The 20,709-nt window shown below is 41.5% G+C and overlaps 1 protein-coding gene across 3 annotated transcripts; it reads right to left on the bottom strand.

Annotated features, from left to right (window-relative positions):
• Positions 1 to 330: 330 nt before the first annotated feature.
• cluha (clustered mitochondria (cluA/CLU1) homolog a) lies at positions 331 to 19,367 on the bottom strand. 3 transcript variants are annotated; one of them, XM_063906876.1, is made up of 27 exons: positions 19,040 to 19,367; positions 13,734 to 13,927; positions 12,844 to 13,015; positions 12,415 to 12,558; positions 11,661 to 11,788; positions 11,077 to 11,231; positions 10,803 to 10,928; positions 10,156 to 10,303; positions 9,971 to 10,063; positions 9,400 to 9,834; positions 8,928 to 9,187; positions 8,435 to 8,841; positions 7,654 to 7,755; positions 7,236 to 7,336; positions 6,991 to 7,143; positions 6,839 to 6,901; positions 6,439 to 6,683; positions 6,250 to 6,334; positions 6,003 to 6,156; positions 5,584 to 5,723; positions 5,421 to 5,501; positions 5,218 to 5,343; positions 4,653 to 4,774; positions 4,470 to 4,563; positions 4,243 to 4,377; positions 4,067 to 4,140; positions 331 to 3,540 (listed from the first exon to the last, which is right to left on the bottom strand). In XM_063906876.1, the coding sequence occupies exons 1-27, from the start codon at positions 19,176 to 19,178 to the stop codon at positions 3,414 to 3,416; spliced, it is 4,203 nt and encodes a 1,400-aa protein (XP_063762946.1). In that variant the 5' UTR covers positions 19,179 to 19,367; the 3' UTR covers positions 331 to 3,413. The 3 variants fall into 3 exon arrangements, with proteins under 3 accessions (XP_063762946.1, XP_063762947.1, XP_063762948.1); XM_063906877.1 differs by having other exon boundaries at positions 8,522 to 8,841; XM_063906878.1 differs by lacking the exon at positions 19,040 to 19,367 and adding an exon at positions 17,962 to 18,027.
• Positions 19,368 to 20,709: the final 1,342 nt, after the last annotated feature.

Below are 20,709 nucleotides of genomic sequence, written 5' to 3'. Positions count from 1 at the left end.
CATTTTGATTGCAGGACTTTTACTTTTGTACAAAATCAGAGTACTCTTTCCACTTCTGAGCTACAGACATCATTTATTATTAGGAGTAATTTAAAAGGTGGTATGACTGATTCAGAAATGTGCCATTATTGGATCTATTTCTGTACAAAGAGGCTAGTATTTTATTCTGGAAATGTACACTATGCTGAATGCAATGTACAGAAAATAATAAGGAATTTGTTTCCTGTTCAAATAGTCAATAAAATAAATGTTCAAGGAACGATTGCAAAGTATATACACTTGTTTCACAACCGGCTACTAGTATGAGTTATCAAACCCCAAACAACACTATATTCTTAGTTTTATTTTATTCATTATATATAAAAGCAGACTCAAACCAAAATATAATAAGATTACTTTGTAAAGAACAACACACATATACCGCACATCAGGGGAAGCCGGCTCAAACACTTGGCCTAAGAAGCTTTGCGCAGAAGAAATTTCAGCTGAGAAAACATATGAATTTTCTTACATTAAATGCAAAATAGTGGGCAGCAATTGGGGATAGATTCAATTATTACACTTTCTTACTCGCCACACAGACCTTTGAAAGATCTTTTACACATTAAGAACCCATTACTGAAAATGAAAAGAATAGCTTTTTTGTCTGCATTCAGTTGCCAATCTGGTTAATATGCATATTTCATACTGGCTTGTTTTCCAACATTAGGATTGCAAGTAATTGCAAATGGTTGGGAAATTATTTGTGAAAGAATACACTTAGTTTTGTCCTATGTACCATACGTTTTCTTATATTTTTTAATATCTGAAGCTAATGTCTAATAACATGAAATACCATCTCAAACAAGTTAACAGCTGAACTAGTCAAAACAGAAATCTTAAACTGAACTGTAGTGGGGTGAGCATAACTAAAGCCCTGTGTTGAAAGAGCAACAGAGAATCTCTGCAGAAAATATATACCTTAAAGTACATAAACAAATAACTTCCTGCTGTTAATACATGTATCAATAGGGTCAGATAATGTTCAACAGGTAGCATTGTTTGTAATTTTGGGACATGTGACTAATACTCTGGTGGGAAAATCCAATTACCTATTGTAGTTTGTCAAAGTCACCTGAACCCTGTGTGTATTTATATGTAACTGCACTGCAACATCTCCTGTCATTCAGGTCAGTGCATGTCCTTTGAAAAGAAACAAATGCAGGTGTGCCACCTTGTGGACTCCGTTAGTATTACTGTATAGCAAGACGTGAGCCAGGGAACTAGTAAATAAAAACAATTACCAGGAACCCCCCCCAAAAAAATCAGTAGGTATATTTTTTTATAAATTATTCAGTTATTACCCAGTATCACCCTGGTTCCATTGAGAAGCATGGAAAATAGGAACAATACACACCACGCTGTGCCATCATATTTTTCAGAGTACAAACACGATATTAGTAGTAATAACTGATTCACCCAGACTATAGAGATCACCTTTTGTTTTTAATACCACTCTTTTAGTTTCAGGTAATTCGGTTTGTACAGAAAGGAGTCCATCAGCAGTCTATCTTGCATGTCTTCTTGTGCCAAGTACAAACTGCATATTCGCAAAACATTTTGCAAAACAATCAGCTGCAGCACCATCTCTCTATTGCTTTAATCACATACATTTAGACACGGCAACAATTAAGTAACAAATTGCCATGGGAGGGAAACATTGCATGTATACAAGCGCAAACCTTTCAGTCTTTTTTTTGGTACACATTGAGGCAGCCCTTCTTTCGCCCACTTTTGGTTGTGCCGTGGAAATGATCACATATCCAAACGGCACGAGAAAGTGCACTAAATGCTGCTCAATGAACAGACACTCCTGGCTGGTTTTGATCTCAGTTACACATGAGAAGATGAGCCAATAATGGAAAACAAAAAGAACAAAACACCCAGCAACAATAAATCAGTCATTACTACCAATGCTGAGCACCTGTCTAGTGATGGTGAGTAATAATTTCAGTACCAATTCAGACATAAACAGATTTGCAACATTGGTGGCCATGAATGTTTTAAGAAAAGAGGCGTCAGCCATCCAACAGGTTTACTATGAGTAGAAAAATAAAACATTTGGAAAGCCAATGTTCGCATAACCTCTATCCAAACTATGCAGCAGCAAAAGTAGCAACAGCCTTGGCCAATAGATTTTCTGTTGGACTACACAAAGACACACACACTGTCACACATACAAACATACATGCACATATTCTTTCAATGTGTAAAAATAGAAGATTGAACACAGCTAGTATATAGTTAGATAAATGTACTGCTTAAAGGTGGACGTTTTCAAATCTGTGTTTTCCATAAACAATCAAGTACCTGTCTAAATCTGATAGATTTATACATCTTTTCTCCACTTCTATACATTTTCTATAAAACAGACATGGCTTAAATTAATTAATTATTGATGATCAACAGGCCTAAAATACCTTTGCATTTCTCCTGTGCACTTTTACAAAATCCATGATATACTAAAAAAAAAAAAAGGAAAACTGAAAAGATAAAGAATTCCAGCAAATGAAATCAAACCCGTTAAAGCTCACTACTGTCCCACTGTATTGTTTTGCTTGCTTGGAGGAACATGAACCATAGCACACAGCAGGCACCCACCTGGGATGTTGCAAGTATAAATGACAGAAGGATTAAATGTGCTAACCATCGGGGATGTGATGGGTGTCTGTTGTAAAGAGGCTCAAAGAAGCCATGAAGGGAATTTACATTCTGAAGCCCTAGTAGAAATATTTCAAATGTTGTGACTGTTTTCTGGTCTTAGTGCACAAAAATACCCCTGAGTTTTAGGACAGGGTAGATGCTTTATCATTTACAGCACCTTTGTGGGGGGTGGCTACATAACCGGGGGTCTATGAAGCTCTTTTGGGAATGGCGGGGCAAAAGAATATGGTCCTGGGCTAACAGTGCTGTGGGAATTTAGAGCTGAGAAGAAGCATTATTGGGGTTATACGGTGCGGTGGATAAGGCTCAGGTTTACAATGTCATGGTCATCCTTGGTCACCCTCCCCTGCCTGCAACCACTCTTTTATATGAGGTCATAATTCTAAAGCAGCCATTGCTTAAATGTGACTTCACATCACCAGGTTCTTGGGCTGGGGATTTTTCAGATTGCATGTTACATTGACTTTAGGTTTGTACTTTCTCCTCCTTCCATTCCTACCTTGTAGGAAAACTCCCGCTCTGTATTCCTCCTTCCTACAGTTTATACAGTTTGTTCTCTGGTCTTTTCCTGACCCTTCCCTCCCTGTTTATTTCAATGCTGATTTAGACCGCTCGGTTTCTGGGTCCACAGGCTCAGTGACATGGCTGTTGGGTCACGGCTCTCCCCGCCCCCCCATAGCAGAAAGCAGCTGTGTTGAGGGCGTTGTACATTAATCAATGGGAATTTTGTCATCCAGTTCCAGTGGCCTGTCCTCAGTGGGCTCTTCGATCTTCCCCAGCTCCTGCAGCTGCTGCCGCCTCTGCACCTCCGCCTTCAGGTTTTCCAGATCCTTTTGGCTGTAATGCAACACCGAAAAACAAAATCAATACATGACTTCCTGAAGAGGTTTTGGTCTTTTGTTTATCACCCAACTCCGATATGTTATTGCCACTTAATTCTCGAATGTATTAAACGCTTAAATTATTAGTAATTTAGAAGAACATCAATATATTATTTTATAATTGCATTTTTGTTTCAAGTAATATTTTAACGCAATTCCACTTCAGGGTCTTTAGTCTAGAGATTTAAAGTTTTCTCCTTTTTTTCAGACCACATGAGTAGTTACAGTGTTTAAGTTAGTTATTTACAGACATTACCAGTGACTTAGTAAACTTGGCCCTGGTCAAGTTCAAAATAACATTTGACAGACATTAATCATTACTGGCTGAACCGTCAAAATAAGGTATATAAAAGATATGGGAATATGATAAAATAAGATCCAATATAGAGCTGCAAAATTCCTAACTTAGTGTTTAATGTCAGATTGCTGCTGCGTTTTAAGATAATTAAAAAGGCGCTGCAGGTGTTCAGGGCATTGTGTACCTGAGCGGTATGAAGATGATGCCGTTGATAATGTTGAGCTGTTCCAAAACACTGGCCATGCTGGGAGCCGTGAACTGCAAAACAGGAGGAAATTAAAACATGACATCGCTGCTAAATGGTGGCGATGAAACAGATAGAAGCAACGAAACACGTCCCGAGTCGGTCAAATGATTTACCTTGAGTGGTGTGATGCTGGCGTTGGAGCCGTTTTTGTAGATCTCGTTCATGGTTCTCTGCAGAGCTACAGCCTGCTGGGTGAGATACTTCAGGTACTCGGAGCTCTCCTTAGTCTTCTCATGTGCCTCGCCCATCTGGGAAGAGAGGATAACAATAAGATGATATTACTTCATCACAATTTACATAAAAATGTGTGAAAGGCGATGTGTAGTTGTGTGGGGCGCACCTGGTTCTTGTAGATGGTGTAACCCTCCTTCTCATGCTGCAGTGCAGAGCGGAACTCAGCTTTGCTCTCATAAACCCTCGCAACCAAATGATGGCTGAAAAAAAAGAAGATAAAACCCGGGCCACATAAATAATCATGTCAGTATAACTACTCTATGCATACAGACGATGAATCTTTGCCCACCTGAGGGCCACTTTGAGGGACCGGGCTCCATGGTACTTTGTGTTGATAGTCAAGGCGTTCTCCAGGAATCTCAGCGATAAATCATACTCCATTACTCCGTGCAGCACCAGACCAATGTTACTCTTTGGAAGAGAGCAAAGACCAAGGAAAGCAGTCATTTTAATTATTTATTTAAAGCTTTTGTTTTTAAGGGCTGGGTTTACATTTCTTTAAACTGAACACATTTTGTCGTTGAACATTCAGTAAGGTTCATAAATCCTGAAATCAGTTTTAATGTATGTCTTTTCTGCTGGCTGTGTGAACTTTACCACAATGTCTAGACTAGTGGACACCTAAAGGCTACTGCTTTAGGCTCAATACTAAATGTATACATAACGTTTTTAGATAGCGCTCCTGGTTAGATGGTTTATTTAACATTTAGCATTTGTAAACTGAAAACCAGCTCTTGAACTCTGAGAAATTTTTCGTGTTCGGTTGGAATTATTTACTTATTCAGTATCAACTACTTTAGAAGCACTTATTTCATTCAGATCAATCTTTATATAACAGTAAAGACAGAACTCACGTCTAGCAGCGCCATCTCGGGGTGGTCTTCCCCAGAGACCACCAACATGAGGTAACGGGCACGGTAAAGCAGCTTCAGGGCGGTCGACAGCTGGCCATTGGCAAAGCAGTACAGAGCCAAGTGCATCTGGGAACAAACATATAGGTTAATGGATAATGAATCATCTTTAGCAAAGAGCTCCTAGATTTGGTGTAATAACTTACATATTCTTGAATCGTGTTGGGGTGCTCGATGCCCAGGACTCTTTCACTCATCAGAACAGCCTTCTGCTGGTTACTGAGAGCCTGTGGGTGAATATAAAAAAGTTCATTGGCGACATAAAATCAAAGGAACCCACAAAGTTAGAGTGATTATATACCAGCCTACCTCAGCATGGTCTCCCATGATGTAGTTAAGGCGTGCCAGCAGGCGCAGGCAGGCACAGATCTCCACATGCATGGCTCCGTACACATTGTTGAAAAGATTAAGAGCCTCGTTGATCAGCTCACATCCCTCCTTCAGAAAACCTGGACGTGCAAAGAACATACAGAGTTCATAAAGCCTATGTTTAAATTTGGTCAATCGGAATCAAATGTGTTACCGAGTAAGTTTACTCTAGGAATTTGCTTTAGTGAATAATGTTGCATACATAAATATATTGTAAAACTATAATATAATAAAAAGTGAAATACATTTTAATGCATGATTCCATTTTTCAAAAGAAGACGTGTCTTGATAGAAGCTTCTTTGACTTTACATGTCTTGATAAAAAGATGCTTTGATCTAAGGTTTTTCTCACGGCTCACCTTGCTGCACTTTGGCCTGGCCACTTTGGAAGAAGTGGAAGGCATCTGAGGCTTTGGGGTTCACATGCTTCACAACCGGGAAAATATTCAGGATGTCCTCCTCTGTGAAGGCAGGCTTGTGGCGGCTGTCAAAGTTATACTCCTTTATGAGAATCTAGAAGGCACATCAAAAGTAGAAGATATTTAATGAAGGCCATTTGGTAGTGCCGTCCGGGATCATATTGCACAAAGAAAATGTGACTGTTACCTGGATGCCGGTTTTGATGGAAATCTCTCTGAGCAGGGTGCTTTTCTGGAGGCCGTATTTCTCCACCACCAGATCCACACTTTCACTAAGCAACAAAAAACATTTAATTTGTTATAAATAAACTAGTGAAAAACATAACCTAAAAGAGAGTTTTCACATAAGCTTTGCATCAGAAGATAGGGCCCTCACCACTCAATGGTGAAGTGATAGTAGCTGCTGGCCTCGGAGGCGATGTTCTTCCACAGCTCGCTGGGTGTCAGGCCTGCCCACGCCGTGTTGTCTCCTCCGCCTGGGACCCTGTTGCGACGTTTGCGGCTTTTGCGGCGTGACACCAGCTCGTCAGGAGGCAGGTGGGCGACAGCGTCAGGGAAGGAGCTCAGGAAGCAGTTTAGGAAATGGCTTACAGCGGCAGACAGGGCAGACAACTCCACGCCCTGAGATGAGGAAAAATAAAATGAATTTCTCTCCTTTATTTATCACTCTGTTTTTCCTTTCTTTTGTTGGTGCACAATATATATGAAAACATTTCAATCAAAATACAAGTAGATATATCTTTTAAAGATGAATAATAACGTCAAATGTTACCAACCTGGAGGTATGTCTTGAAGATGTGTTTTGCACATCTGGTTATCAGCTCAGTGATTCCTATTCTCTAAAGTATATTAAAAAACAATACAAATATTACAATGAAAACCAACAAGAATAAAAGTAAGTGATCTTGCAGGTTAGATTAAGACTCACATAGAAGTGTTCCAGCTGGGCTTTTGCCGGGGTTTTGTCCACAAAATCCAGGACGGTGCCCAGATAGCGAATGTTGATGCCTCTCTGGTGCAAGGCCTCGGTCAGTGTGGCTCCATCCATGGGCAGAGCGCTGTGGTCCAGACAGTCTTTAACCTGGTCATAAAAAACACATTTACTGGCATAAAACTCAGATAAACAACAAAGGAAAAGAAAGCCCTTTATGAGTATCAGTGGGTGTCACTGACCAGTGATGGGATCTGACAAGAAATCAGGAAGGCTGCAGCGTCTTTGAGAAGCTGCTTCTGCTTCTGGATATCATCTGCAGCGTCCTCTGGGAAACGTACTCCTGGTTCAACAACACATGCACACATAATAAGACCTGCTATTCTCCAGTAAAAGAGTCATTAACTCATCAATTCGAAAATGGACAAAAAAATGTACATGGGCAAGGAGGGATTTAGATACTGACATAATCGACAGTTCAGGGAGTACAAACTAATGATATTAAATAGTTATCTTTGAAGGTTATACAAGTTGTTTCCTAATGTATTAAAACATCAGTTTAAATGTGAATGTAAGCATAACTTTGAATCAAATTAGATGACCAGTTCTCGGCTTAAAATACTGGTTGACTAACATATGATTATTAATCGTTGTGCTCACCTGGCGAGAAGATGTCGGGGTTGAAGCGAATGTCAAAAGATGTGTTGCTGATTGAGCCGACTGCCTTGCAGGCATTCAAGACGACCTCACGGCTTTTGGGATCTATTTTTAAATCAGGATCACGTACAAAGAAAAGATGCAAAAATGTTAAAAGTGATGACGACACATTATGACAACACAGTTTAGTCATTATAAACATGGAAACTGAGCACCTTCAGGTGATTTTCAGCAATGAATAGTGATTTAATAAGCATACTGTAGACACCGTACCCACCACCCTTTTGAAGTGATCAATAAACTCAACATATAGTAAGTACATAAGTACTCAACATATAATCAACAAATTAGGTCAGTCAGATTGATGTGATTAAGTATAAATCGATTAACAGCACACAAATTATTGAACATGAGATCATGTTTGCATTCCAGTATACTTCTTGATTAATGAACAGTTATTAATTTAATTAGGTCAAATCCCACCGCAAAGGCACGACAGGCTGGGACAATTAGAGGGGCTGATTGGGGCCAACACTCTCCCCCTGCAGGCTGAGGACAGACAGGGACAGCTAGCCTGGTGGAAAGAATTCACTATAACCCAGAGCTTGATATATGTAATGTTCTACTGCTTTATAGACACACTTATTCTGTAAAGTCAGCTGCATCAATAAAAACAGTTTTATGCTTGATTATAAGTTCTTGATCTTTTTCTATGCAATCATCCACCAGAGTAGCTATCCCTGCGTGGTCCTGGCCTTACATTTTGGGGGATTTTTAGACGTACCAATACAAGATCCATCTTCAGCAACTAAGGTCTGTGCCAGCTCTTTGGCCTGAGCTAATCCAGGAATACTTTCCTCAAGCTCCTTACCCTCCAATGGGCTCTTGCATTCCCCATTGTGGGTGGCTGCAGGCTCTAGAGGCCCGTTTGTGGTGGGCTTTGAGGACTTTTCTTCACCGTCGATTGCTGCCTGTGGAGCAGCAGCGGTGTTGTTCTCCGTCTGGCTTGGGCTGTCTGTGGAGGCCTCTGTTGCACTGGGGGACTCTGATGCTGGGGTCTGGGTTGTCTCTGCTTTTTTTTCTGTGGGCTTTTCAGCAGTTTCTGTGATGGCGGGTACATTACTCTTAGCGTCCTTGTTTGCTTTGTGTTGCATGAGCTGTAATGCGGCCATCTTCATGAAGAGAAGGTATCTGCGAAGGATGAAAAGATTGTAAACACATGTATAAACTCTGCTGATGATAGAAATGCTAGGATACCCACAAGGAGAGACGCTTACCTGTGCTCAACAAAAGCCTCGATGAGCTCTTGGCGTAGACAAGCCAGGCGGTGGCGGTGTAGGCGGGGGAAGCCCTGGCGCTTACTCTCTGGAGACAGCTCCTCTCCTTCCACAGGCAGGAAGTTGAGGTCAGGAGGGAAGGTACGGAGAAGGTCCAGGATGTAGTGTCGGCCATCATTTCCGGTAATTCCCTTACATTCGACAGAAGAGCACAGCTCCACTGCCTCGTTCTTCTCGTTCAGCACATTGTGCCTCTGGACCTAAAACATAAACCCAGCAAAATCTAATATTAACTTGTTGGAGAGACAGAGGATCTAAATACAAAGTATTGATGAGGCTTAATGTAATAAAAAACAGTCTTTAAAAGGCTGATGACATTCTACATCTCTGTAAGTGTAATCAAACTTGTGTGCCTTTCCACTTGCACAAAATATACAAGCTCTTCATTAAATATCACAGTGGTGTAACTTACCTTGAGTGGCCGGCTGGTCTTCTCCAGCAGCTCCAGGTATTTGCTGTGAGACACAACCGTCTTTCCGAAGTCGATGGAGCCGTAGATGACGCTCTGCTCCTGCTCTCGCTCCAAGATACCCGGGATGATGGACTGTGCGGTGACCCGGTAGCCTCTGTAGTCCACCACCACCGTCCCCAGAGTGTACAGACCCTCCACATCCACCGCCCCATATGCTCGGACTCCATTCAAGTCATTGGTGGGTGCAGCGTGAGCAGCAGCATCTCCACCCAGCTCACGATAGTGGTCCCGTACATCGAAGCCCAGGCTGAAGAAGATGTTGTTCCAGATAAACATCTGCATGCGCGTCTCCTCCCCTGGGTTGATGGCCATAACGTTGCCATCGATGACTGCCATGGCTCCTCGTGTGGCAGCTGCTGCAAAGTCACTGTGGACCTGCAGATGGAAAAAAACCAAAAGAGTAATTGGTAAGTGAGATAAATCTGTTACACATTACATTGAGCATTAACAGAGTGACACAGCAGTTTTTCTGTTCCAGTATCATCTGGTTGATCATGTGTTGATTGTGTACCTTGAAAATGGCCCTCTCCCTCAGCAGGCGTTCAGGCAGGTTCTTCCTGGGCAGCTCTCTGGTGGTCTGCAGCTCCTCGTTCCAATCTCTGGTCTGAAACAATCAGCACAAAAATGATTTATACTGGAAGGACTTGACATTATTTTTTATTTGCCTGATTTGGTGCCATCTTCAGATGTGCCCACCTGTCCAGGTATGTGCTCCTCGTAACCTAGACGGGAGGTGTAGGCGTCTTCAGCTCGAACACAGTCCATAGCGTGGTCTACCTGCGGAGCTGTCCAGCTGTACACCTGGAAAGGCGTTGCTATCCTCTCAAACGGATGCCTCTGGACCCTGCAACAAAAACACAGCTTAATCATTTAACAAGGCATCCTGTGTGGGCTCCTTTTGCTCTTGTTGTAGGCAGTTCTTGCATCATCACAATTGTGGCCAAATGAGTGTAATAAATGGGGTATAGTTTTTGTATAGGACTATGACCTTCAGGCCAGGCCTTAAGTGTAAACTATTTTTGTTATTTCATGGTCAAAAAGTTGATGAATGAAGATTAGAATAGAAGCACTTTGAAAAGAAAAACAACAAAAGAGGACAAAAATAAAAGAGACAGGAAAAGGAAAGAGAGGGTTAGTCACGCAGCAAAATTGTGCATATCAGACATAAAACCAGGCTTCTGCGGCAATGCGTCATCTATTAGTCATAGATACGTTTTCATCTCACAACAGGGGGTGAGCAATGACGTCCCAGTAAATTGTTGAAAATGATTCGGTATAAAGTGAAGCTATTAACTGGCAGGAGTTATACAAAGTAACAAATTAACAAGCAATAGAGTTTTTACCTTTTCTTTTGCAGGGCAGTGAAGTTCTTCTTGAAGGCAGGGCTTATCTGGCTCAGCAGCTCCACCAGAGAATGGCTCAGGAAGCTGTGGTTGGCTGGCTTAGGGTTGAAGGTATAGGTAGTAGATCTGGAAGATACACAGACACATAACCAATATTCTTCAAATTTTCATGGCTTGTAATTATGGCTTCTTTGCATAAACAGTGTTTTTTTTTTTAGCTTTAAAGGTTAAGTCTCCAGTGCAGGGAAAACATAAGATATGTATTTTGACTGACTGGTTGAGGTAGAAGCCGCGGGTCGAGGCAGTGACGCTGATGTGACGCTCCTCCACAGTCACCATGTACAGGTACATCAGGTCACCATGCATCTTCCTGTTTCCAGGGGGGGGGTTCCAGCCGCTCATGGTCAGGACTTTCAGGCACTGCATCGGCTGTGGAAGCAAAAGAAAATACACACGTGCAACATGAAGGTTTAACACACTGACACAGACTGTATCATCACAGCCACATATGCACTTTGGTGTGAAAGTTGATCAAATGTAATCCTGCGGTGATTTAATCCTTATAAACAGATGTTTTATTACACTGTAGTCAGTGAATGGGTGGCAGGAGAGAGGTCTGTGTGAACACATTTACATAAGGGTGTCAGGTCACCCTTTTGTCTTCATCCCCTCAGAGTGTAGGTGTGGGATTTCCTGCCTATATGAAGGCCTCTGGCACAGGAAGTGTTTCACAATGTATGCGAGTACATTAGCAATGTAAAACCAGATCCATTGTTAAGTGCTTCTGCATCAGCTTCGAATAAACCAAAACGTTTCGATTGTAGGAACACTTGTAGGGCAGAGCTCACTGCTTCTCACCTTCAAGTCTTTGTTCTGGGGCTGGAGGGGCACTAGGGGGCGATCTTTGCTGCCTGGCAGGATGTGCTCTGGGGGGGTGCAGTCAATCTGCTCCAGCTCGTTGCCCTTTTTCTTTCGCTTACCACTCTCTGCAGTCACAAAAAACCCAGCCATGTTAACATCTTCAGTCCGCCTACATGTTGCAACAGTCATAATACTGTACATTAAAAGAGATTATTCAGAATCATTTAAGTGGGGTGGTATGAGGTTCTCATCTCTAGTCAGTGTATTACCTACAGGAAATCACAGTCGAAGAGAGTGGGTTATTTTAGCCACCTAAAATAATCAATATCTGTTTCAGTGTAAGCTATTATAGAAAATGTTCAACGCTTTACTTTGCCATTAGGCAGCCCTTCCTTATAGGGGACTGGAGCTATTATATGTTCTCTGCAACGCATTAAAGTGAGCCTAGATGAAGGCTTACTGATCTGTTGTAACGCATTGAAAATATAGTGACAGGATGGGCCATTCTTTCAGATGTCTATAACGTGTTTTGCTTCCGACTATCAAAAACAGCTGTACTTTGCTTTAATTCTGTGCTGGTTACTCCTGTCTGTTTTTCCAGACCGGGGGGCAAGCTGACTGCCATGTACTGTAGGATTATTACCTCATAGAACCACACTCTAAACAATCCAAACTTCCCCTTTAGATATCACGATCCAGGCTGATAAACATGGCCGTTCATGCACCCTGAATGTCCCACACGGTGCCATACCTCCGAGGTCTCCATCAGTGAAGACGCTGAGAAAGGAGAGGGAGTTGCAGTCCACTCCGTTGTAGGCGTCTGACGGGTCCAGACTCTTCAGCAGGTCTCTGATGTGGCGCACATGGATGCGGGCCTCGCGCACTGTGTAAGGCTCTGGAGAAAATAGAGACACAAGAAACCAAGAGTCAGGCAGTGGCAACGCGAGGGGTTTGATAAGAAACAGAACAGGCTAATGGAGAATGTAATCCTAATTCAATTTGTTCAGCCTTTTGCCAGCAGCTGCATATCAGTATAAGTTATTTGTACAATAACTGTGATTAAAATCTCTTAAACATTCAATCAATGTAATAACAATTCAACCTTTCCAAGCTCTGAAGTCATCTTTTATTTAGCACCACAATTGTATCACAAAGCCAAGTATAAAGAAAAGTCTCTCACCTTCCACTACTTTGAGCAGTGAGCCCTCCTGCAGGCCCTCGATGGACTTGAGCTCAGCGAAGTTGTCCAGCACGTTTCCGTCGAGCTGCAGGGAGAAGCAGGTGCGATGGCAGGTGTCCTCCCGGTCCATCAACACCTGATGGATCTCCTGTACCATTTCCTGAGGAGATACCTGACGGCGGTAGGGGAGGGAGAGGAAGAGGAGTTCAGCTTCAGGAATACATGCAGCTTGAGATATACAACCTGCTTTGGAATTTTCTTCCTTGAATTCTACCTCAATGGGAAACATTGCTTGCATATTTGTATTGCTCGCGCTGCAACGTAACCCGGAGTTCAGCATGAAAACAGCTCTGAACCAGTGCAGGTGCATCTCAAACGTTATGCTACGTCCAAGATGACTTTGAAATCAAAATGTCTGACCTCTTATTAGAAAAAGTACAAAGGAATGCCACAGAAAGTCGGAATTCATTTGCATAAACTCAACTTCCTAAAAAATACCAAAGGCAGTCAAACAACAATAGAAGCATACCTTTTTAATGGCAAACAAAGAGGAAAGACCAGGTATATTTGCCTTTATTAAAGTAGTGAAACCGGTTTCGGGGGTTGGAAATTGTAACTGAAATCCTATTCCAACCTCCAAACTGTCTGGAGACTTGCATTAGATTCATGGGTTTTCTAATATAATGTGGAAGAAGAAACATGGCGTTAATTGTTTCCTTCTCTTTCGTAACAGTCGACAGGCAAAATGCAGAAAAAACCCGATTTAGTTAAAAAGTATTTTATAGAGAACACGCACATTAGGTTGAAAAAAAGTGAGAAGGAGTTTAGAGCGACAATAGCACTGAACACCTGGCGTGTTGACCGGCTACTTGAGAGGAGGTAATCCTTACCTGCAGGTCAAATGGCTCCGTTCCAGGCGCCTGGATCTTAACAGTGAAGCCCGTGTCCTGGATCACTATCACTTCCTGTTCGTTAGAATCCTCGCCTCCGTCCGCCTCGCTGTTTCCATCATGCTTTGATTCTGCCTCCTCTGCATGATCATGAGCCCCGTCACCATTCATTATGGCTGTATCTGCAGTGTGTCCTGCAATGGATAAGACACAAAGGGTTGCATGTAAACTTTACATGGTGTGATGGAGTTCAATTCAACAATCCTGACTAACAATGCAGTTTATAATATATAATATCAAAAAGCATTATTCAATCATGTTGCCTTCCTCTGAAAAATATTCACACCAGCCACAACATGTTCGGCTCTCTAATCAGCACAGTCTTGTCATACAGCATAGTATAAAAGTGTGTAGATGCTACACTTGTTAGTCACTGAAAACAATTTGGCTTAATATCTATGGTCGATATATTGTGCATCACCAGTAACAACACCAGTAAATGACCACAAGAAGGGTTTTGGAAATGTTCTACAAGTTTACCGATGACATTAGCTTGTAATCTGATTAACAAGGAGCACCACCGAGCAAGCAACCTGACCAATAGCGAGGCTGCCAGGCAGAGTCCAGAGTCTGGAGGACCCGACCATAAAACGTATAAAATATTTATGAACGACAAAGCTCAGGCATGGCTTGCTAGTTTTCTTACAAACTAATTTCACAAACTGAAGAATAAGCAAGATAGGATCTAAACTCTATTACTCTCCTCACATCAATAATCGTCAGTCCAAGAGTAACTACTCTTAAAAAGGTTCTCACTAGAAACACAAAATCACTAATGATTGTATCAAAAACATTTGTCAATTAGTAACCAGGCGTTATTTTTGAGCAGATCCAAAAGGAAACACCTACCTGCTGAAACCAACACTGTTGCGACACTGAGGGGAGTTTAGCCAGGGAGCCGTGAGGGATTGAATACTAAAGATTTCAGCATTCACAGAGGGAGTTACTGGTCACTTGCATGAGTTGCAAATTTAGTCAGCAACAAACCATTAGTGGCTGTCCTTGCACTACTATTGCATTAAACTTTCTAAACAATAGTTAAAGACTCTTTATAAACCTAAGATGATGTGAAAAACTGAGCTGTTCGATGATCTCACTATAAAATCTAAGCATTACATTTTTTCAACTTTTTCAGAGTAATAACAGTTGAGGGTGAGAGGCTCTGTGTTCCAGGGCAGAGCATGTGGATGTCTCACTGGGACACAGCTGCTGGCAGCCAGAGTGTCCTTGCTCAGCCTCAAGGGTAAACAGCGTCAGGGTCGTTGGAGAGAAGGGCCAGAGGGAGGGGTGGAGTCTCATAACTGGACCAAGACCCCGGGTAGGAATAAAAGGCACTGAAAATGGTGGAGGAGCGGGGGAGGAAGCACAGGAGAGAGGGGAGACCGGCCACGCTCTGAATAACAAACACAGCGGCTTCAGAGCAGACATGCAAGTTCATCGTGTTACAAACAACACGAGAATGTGGGCTCGCTGCTAAGAGTTTCAGTGCAGCTGTCGTTGTTTTCAGTAGCAGCACAAAAACGTTTAAGTTTTTATCAGTTCTGAACTGTTTGTATCCGAGGTTGAAACAATGTTAGTGGATTACTTAATCAGTAATTCTTCTTGTTAAACCTGCAAGCACCATGCAAGGCATTTGGTGCTGAGCAGGTCGTGCACAGTGGGTTTTTAGTGCTGCTCTGCAAAAACAGCTGCCTGGCTAAGGCCAAAACAATGCTTTGAAATTGGCAAGATTAAAACAAAACCGGGAGTGTGGGCAGGACAGCAAAACCATGGGCTGAAACTCACTATAAAGTCATCACTGTGAGCAAGCCCTTTCAAATTCTCACTAGATACAATTGTATTTAGGCTATCAGTAATCGATTAAAGCTGCTTAAAAAGACCATCTTTTTTTGTTTTGTTGACTAATTAAGGAGTTGATTTATTTGAAAACTCAGTAAAAAAAATACTTTCTCCACAACGAGTTGTGCAAAAGCGGCAAATATAAAGCCGTTTTTTTGGTAGATGTTAAGTTGCTAAAATTCACAAACAGAAAGGGGTGAGTACAAAGTGCCAGATTTCAGACTGTGATTGATGAAGCAATCCAGCAGTCAATGTGTTGCAAAACTAAAATCCTTTTGCTCCACATTAATGAAAGAAACCTTCAGTAGAAAGGAAGGGAGAGAATGGCCTGTGGATGTTTAACAGTGAACAGGACTCATCTCATGACTGCTATTGTTTCAAATGGAGGGAAGTAGAAATGCATTAAGCTTTTTCCTTGATTCATTTCCTGTTGAAATGAGACATGGTAACAGTGAGACTGAATTTTATTCTGACATTTCTGGGTATCACTTTTGATAAGGGATATAAGTGGATATCTAATGAATATTAGTTTTGTCAGGTACAATTGAGTAAGATGATAACAAGATGTTTGTCATGCCATCATACAATCAAACAATTGTGATTAGACTGAAGCCTTCCAGATTAAAAGGTGTAGGGAAACGTAAAGAATCAATGAAACAAGGACACAAAGACGGATAACGGGCAAAAACTAGCCAAAATAAATCACTACAGCAAGGGTAACACTGTAACTGACCCATTTGTCCTTTCCCTGAAATCCAACTGCCACCTCATAGCAATTACTCACATGATCTCCTTTCAGAGGATGTAACGCTTTTCTTTGGTACGCACTTCTATGGAGAAAAACAAAATGATAAATCTAGCGAGCTATCTATCCACTCTGCTACCTTTGACATGGGGACCCTGGCTGCTGCCATGGCAACATTACCCAGCCAGACAACCCTGAAAACAGCAGCAACACAACACACAAGGTCCGTCTGCAATCATGTGAGCTGCACCACAAGCTGCCAAACTCCTGGTGGACGGACAGACCCTGAGTCATGTCTCTGCAAAGGAATTAAAAGCTACAAAGGCTGAATAAAAAGTATGTTTGACATTGAAAATTAATTATTAAATTCTTCAATTTCAAGCAATGAGTGATACTAAACACATCCCTGCATGCACCTTGTGACATGGGGTTACTTGAAAATGTTCCCTCATTAAAAATAGGATAAAAATGTAAGGTACCGCTGCTACTAGGGCTGGAAAAATGAAAACGAGAAAAGCAGAAAATATTCATATTTTAGAGCTTACAGCAATTTCTGCATGAAAAATTGCTTCAAGGAACAATGGGTAACATAATGGTAACTACTCGTTGCTCTAATGCAATCCCAGGCTGTGCACGTCTTTGACATGGGGTTACAGGACGATGTACACAGTAGCCATGAGTGTGGTGGACTGGTGAGGTAGATATTTAGCCATTAGGTGTTCGTGCCAGGATGTCAGGGGGATTCCTGAGATTATCTAAGTCCCTCTTCACTCAACAGGAGCAATAAGGCCTTTGAAACCACTAAAGTGACCCTCACCTCGCCCTGTCGCTCTGCCATGTGCTGCTGGTATGTGTTGTAACAGTTTCATCTGTGCACTGAAAGTCCAGTGTATCAAACATCAATCCAGCCACTGTCTCTCATATATGAGTTTTATAGGAGGCCACAAGAAGCAGCTATCATTTTAATTATCAACTCCTCGGTTTCCTTATTAAATCACTTGGGCCATAAATGTCAATGTAAAGTGCAAGATGATGCCCTCTGGTTTATGTTTTGTGCAAGCAACACTTTAAGGCTAAACAAATAAAGTTATTATCACATCAGACAACGAAATTCTGCACAGTTGAAAAGCTGGATATCGAAAGAGAAGTTGAGGCATTTTGCTTGAAAAACTAAGCTAAACTGTTAATTTTTTAATGAATAAACAAATTGTTTAGGCTCTCCAATGCAGCATACAAGGCTCCATGTGGAATGACTTAAATACTGGACAGCACATAGCTTAAATCGGTAATCACCAAGCCAAATAAAGAGATGAATTTTTAAAAATGCATTATCTACAAAGCAGCACAAAGTCATCCTTCACAGGTAAAGCAGCGAAGCACTCATGCCTGTGTTTTCCAATTAACTAACACGGACAATTCAAGGTCCCACATGTGACACACGTAGACAATCATGCTGCAGCAGCACTGACTTTAAGTGCTCCACAAGTTGTATAACATTAACTTCACAGGCTGACAGTCTAATCTTCTTCTTTATTCGAGTGCTGCTACTCCGCTACCACTACATTTATCATCCAGTATACTCACCAGCTTACACGGCTGTTCATGTATTATTAGCGTAACCTTCCCTCACTGTACATGCACCATCATGACTTTTTTTCTACAACCACCAGCTTCCGCTTCCCGGTCAATAGAGGGACACTCGATCTGCTCTACCCCGGCAGGGAGGAGAGAGGGGCCCGCTTGAGTGTTGCGACCAACCGCTGGATACTAGTTCCAACTAACACCTCTTAACGTTTACGTTTAAAAAAACAAAAGCCGCATAAAGGTAATGCATATAACACTTAAGTTGCTGGAAACTTATATAAAGTGCCACCGTGTATATGAACCCCCCTGTGATCATACGCAGTGTGCCGCTCCACTGAAGGTGACCTTCAGTTCATTCATGCTGTTACCGAACATGTGTCGATACGAGCTAGCACAACACGAGCTGATGCCCTGTGAAACGTTGACAAATCATATGATATGCAGACTATTTTTTTTTTTATCAGAAAATAACTTGTTTTCAGGGTGTGTGCTCTTCTTCTGGGCATTAAGCGATGCGCAGACTCAAGAGAGTGACTGCTTGCTAGTTGTTAGCTAACATTAGCTGCATACTCAATGAGAAAGCTAATGCTAACATACCGGATAACTTGGGATAACCTGGTTTCCTTGCGGTGTCAGTCTGAACTTGGACTGCATGCTTACAGCTATGACCCTTGCATGATTAAAGTGTAGGATACCGAAGTTGCTAGCTGGCCGAGTACAGCACAGATGACCACCAGACAGTTTAGCAGATGCTACTAGGTGCATATCAGATGGGGAGGGGAGGGTGGGGGTTGCATCCCACAGACCACCACCTTGAATTGGGACTGAGGACTTTTAAGTCACATAACAAAGCATGTAATTAAATGTCATTAGCTTTAATGGATGCTATGCAGAGACATTCAACACGACATTTAAGGATACCACAGAAAAATCAGTTAATGCACATCTGATAATGCACAAAAATCAGATAAGGCTGGCTAAATGAAGTTGTTCTTATACTGCGTGTTATATGATGCGAGTTATCAGTGTGTATATATAATGCATGCTAGGTTCTGTAACTTGAGTAAAACAGGCTCACCACAGCCGCAGGGATCCTTCAGATGTGTCTTGCTGGCTTCTTTGCCGTCCTCCTGGGCTCCATCCCCGGCTTCATCGGCAAGATCAACCGGATTACAGTTAGGCACTGACGCCGGGATGTCATCTGTCTTGCTCACCATGGTCGGCAGTCAGTGTGGCAACAGAAACCCCCCAGCAGCTTAGCTTAAATACGTGAGTCTGTGGAAGAAAATACAAAAATCTGCTTCTCTCCGGCTATCAGCAGGCTATGTGGCTACATGCGAAGGGTACAGGCTTACAAAAACAAGTCTACCGAGGAAGGACAGTGCTGTACATGGTGCTGATGATCACACGTGGTTTTCTCCTCTCCTCCCCTTGACCTATTTGCCTTTGCGTTACAATTCCCCTCCCACAGAGCATGGCGCTACGGAAAGCCAAATGAAACAAATCGTTTTTATAAACTCATTTGATTTTTGTGGGGGAAATGTAGATTTTATCTTACGCACTTGAAGATGAAATGGCAACAATGGCTGAGTAGAAAGACAACTTTCAACAATACTATTTGTGACCATTGACAGTTGCATGTCACGAGCTGCTAGCTGTTAACCTCCATACTGTACAGTGAAATCTACAGCTCACTGACCACATTAATAAAATACAGCTGTGGATTAACCTGCTTGGGCATATATATTGTGCCCTTTGTGCAGTATGTACATATATAATAGATAAGTAGAATATAATTGTTCCCACAGAAAGTGTTTCTCTGCCTAATCCCTGCACCATAATAAGGTGAGATCAATCGATCCTTCAAAGATACATCATGTCTATTATACCCTTACACACAATGTTAACTTCAATACTTAGTAAATGAAATACTCAATATAGTTTTTACAAACTGGAAATGTTGAAGCACTTCCATCTATTTTGTCCTCCAAAAACAAACAAATAGTGTCTCCCAGAAGGCTCACATCAACATTGACCCCTTTACTTTGTTCCTATCATTATAAAATGAAACAGTACAGATAAATCCATTCCTCTCCAATGTAAAGATAAATTTGCTCATGAAACATACTTTTTGTTAATTTATTAAAGAGGACATTTTGAAGGGTGAAAATACTCCTTCGGGAGATAAAAGCTGTAAAAAAAAGTGGTAGGCTACATGTTAGATATCTTAATGGCAATAAGACCACTGAACTGCTGTAGAGAGAATGGGAAGAGCTCCATAAAATATATTTTGGTACCATTAACTTTGACGACCCATGTTTAAATCATGTAACATTATTTTGTTACGTAATTTGCATTTGTTGTTGTCCTTATGTATCCAGGTGATATAGACTCCAACTTCCTGAACTTCAGGCTCTCCAAAAAAGTCAATTAAATATCATAAGAGAAGTATTGCAATAAAATCCAGCTCGACATTAGGGCTGAAATCATTGATTGTTTGAATGGGGTTACAGCTAACATTTATTTTAATTAACTATTTATCATTTGGTCTATACAATTTCAGAAAATAGGGGAAAATGCCCCAGTGATATTTTTAAATGTTTGGTCAGTCCAAAAGATTCAAGATGAAAAGGTTTTAAAGTCAAATGCACATAAGCTACAGTGTAGAAATGGCAATGAAAATCTTAAATCCTGAGATCCTCCAACAATGCAACATAGTTATATAAGACATAAAACAATAAAAGAAAT

Source organism: Eleginops maclovinus, chromosome 18 (assembly GCF_036324505.1).
Source record: "Eleginops maclovinus isolate JMC-PN-2008 ecotype Puerto Natales chromosome 18, JC_Emac_rtc_rv5, whole genome shotgun sequence".
Classification (NCBI taxonomy): Eukaryota; Metazoa; Chordata; class Actinopteri; order Perciformes; family Eleginopidae; genus Eleginops; species Eleginops maclovinus.
Note: the sequence above shows the minus strand (reverse complement) of the source record. Positions and strands in the feature narration are given on the sequence as shown.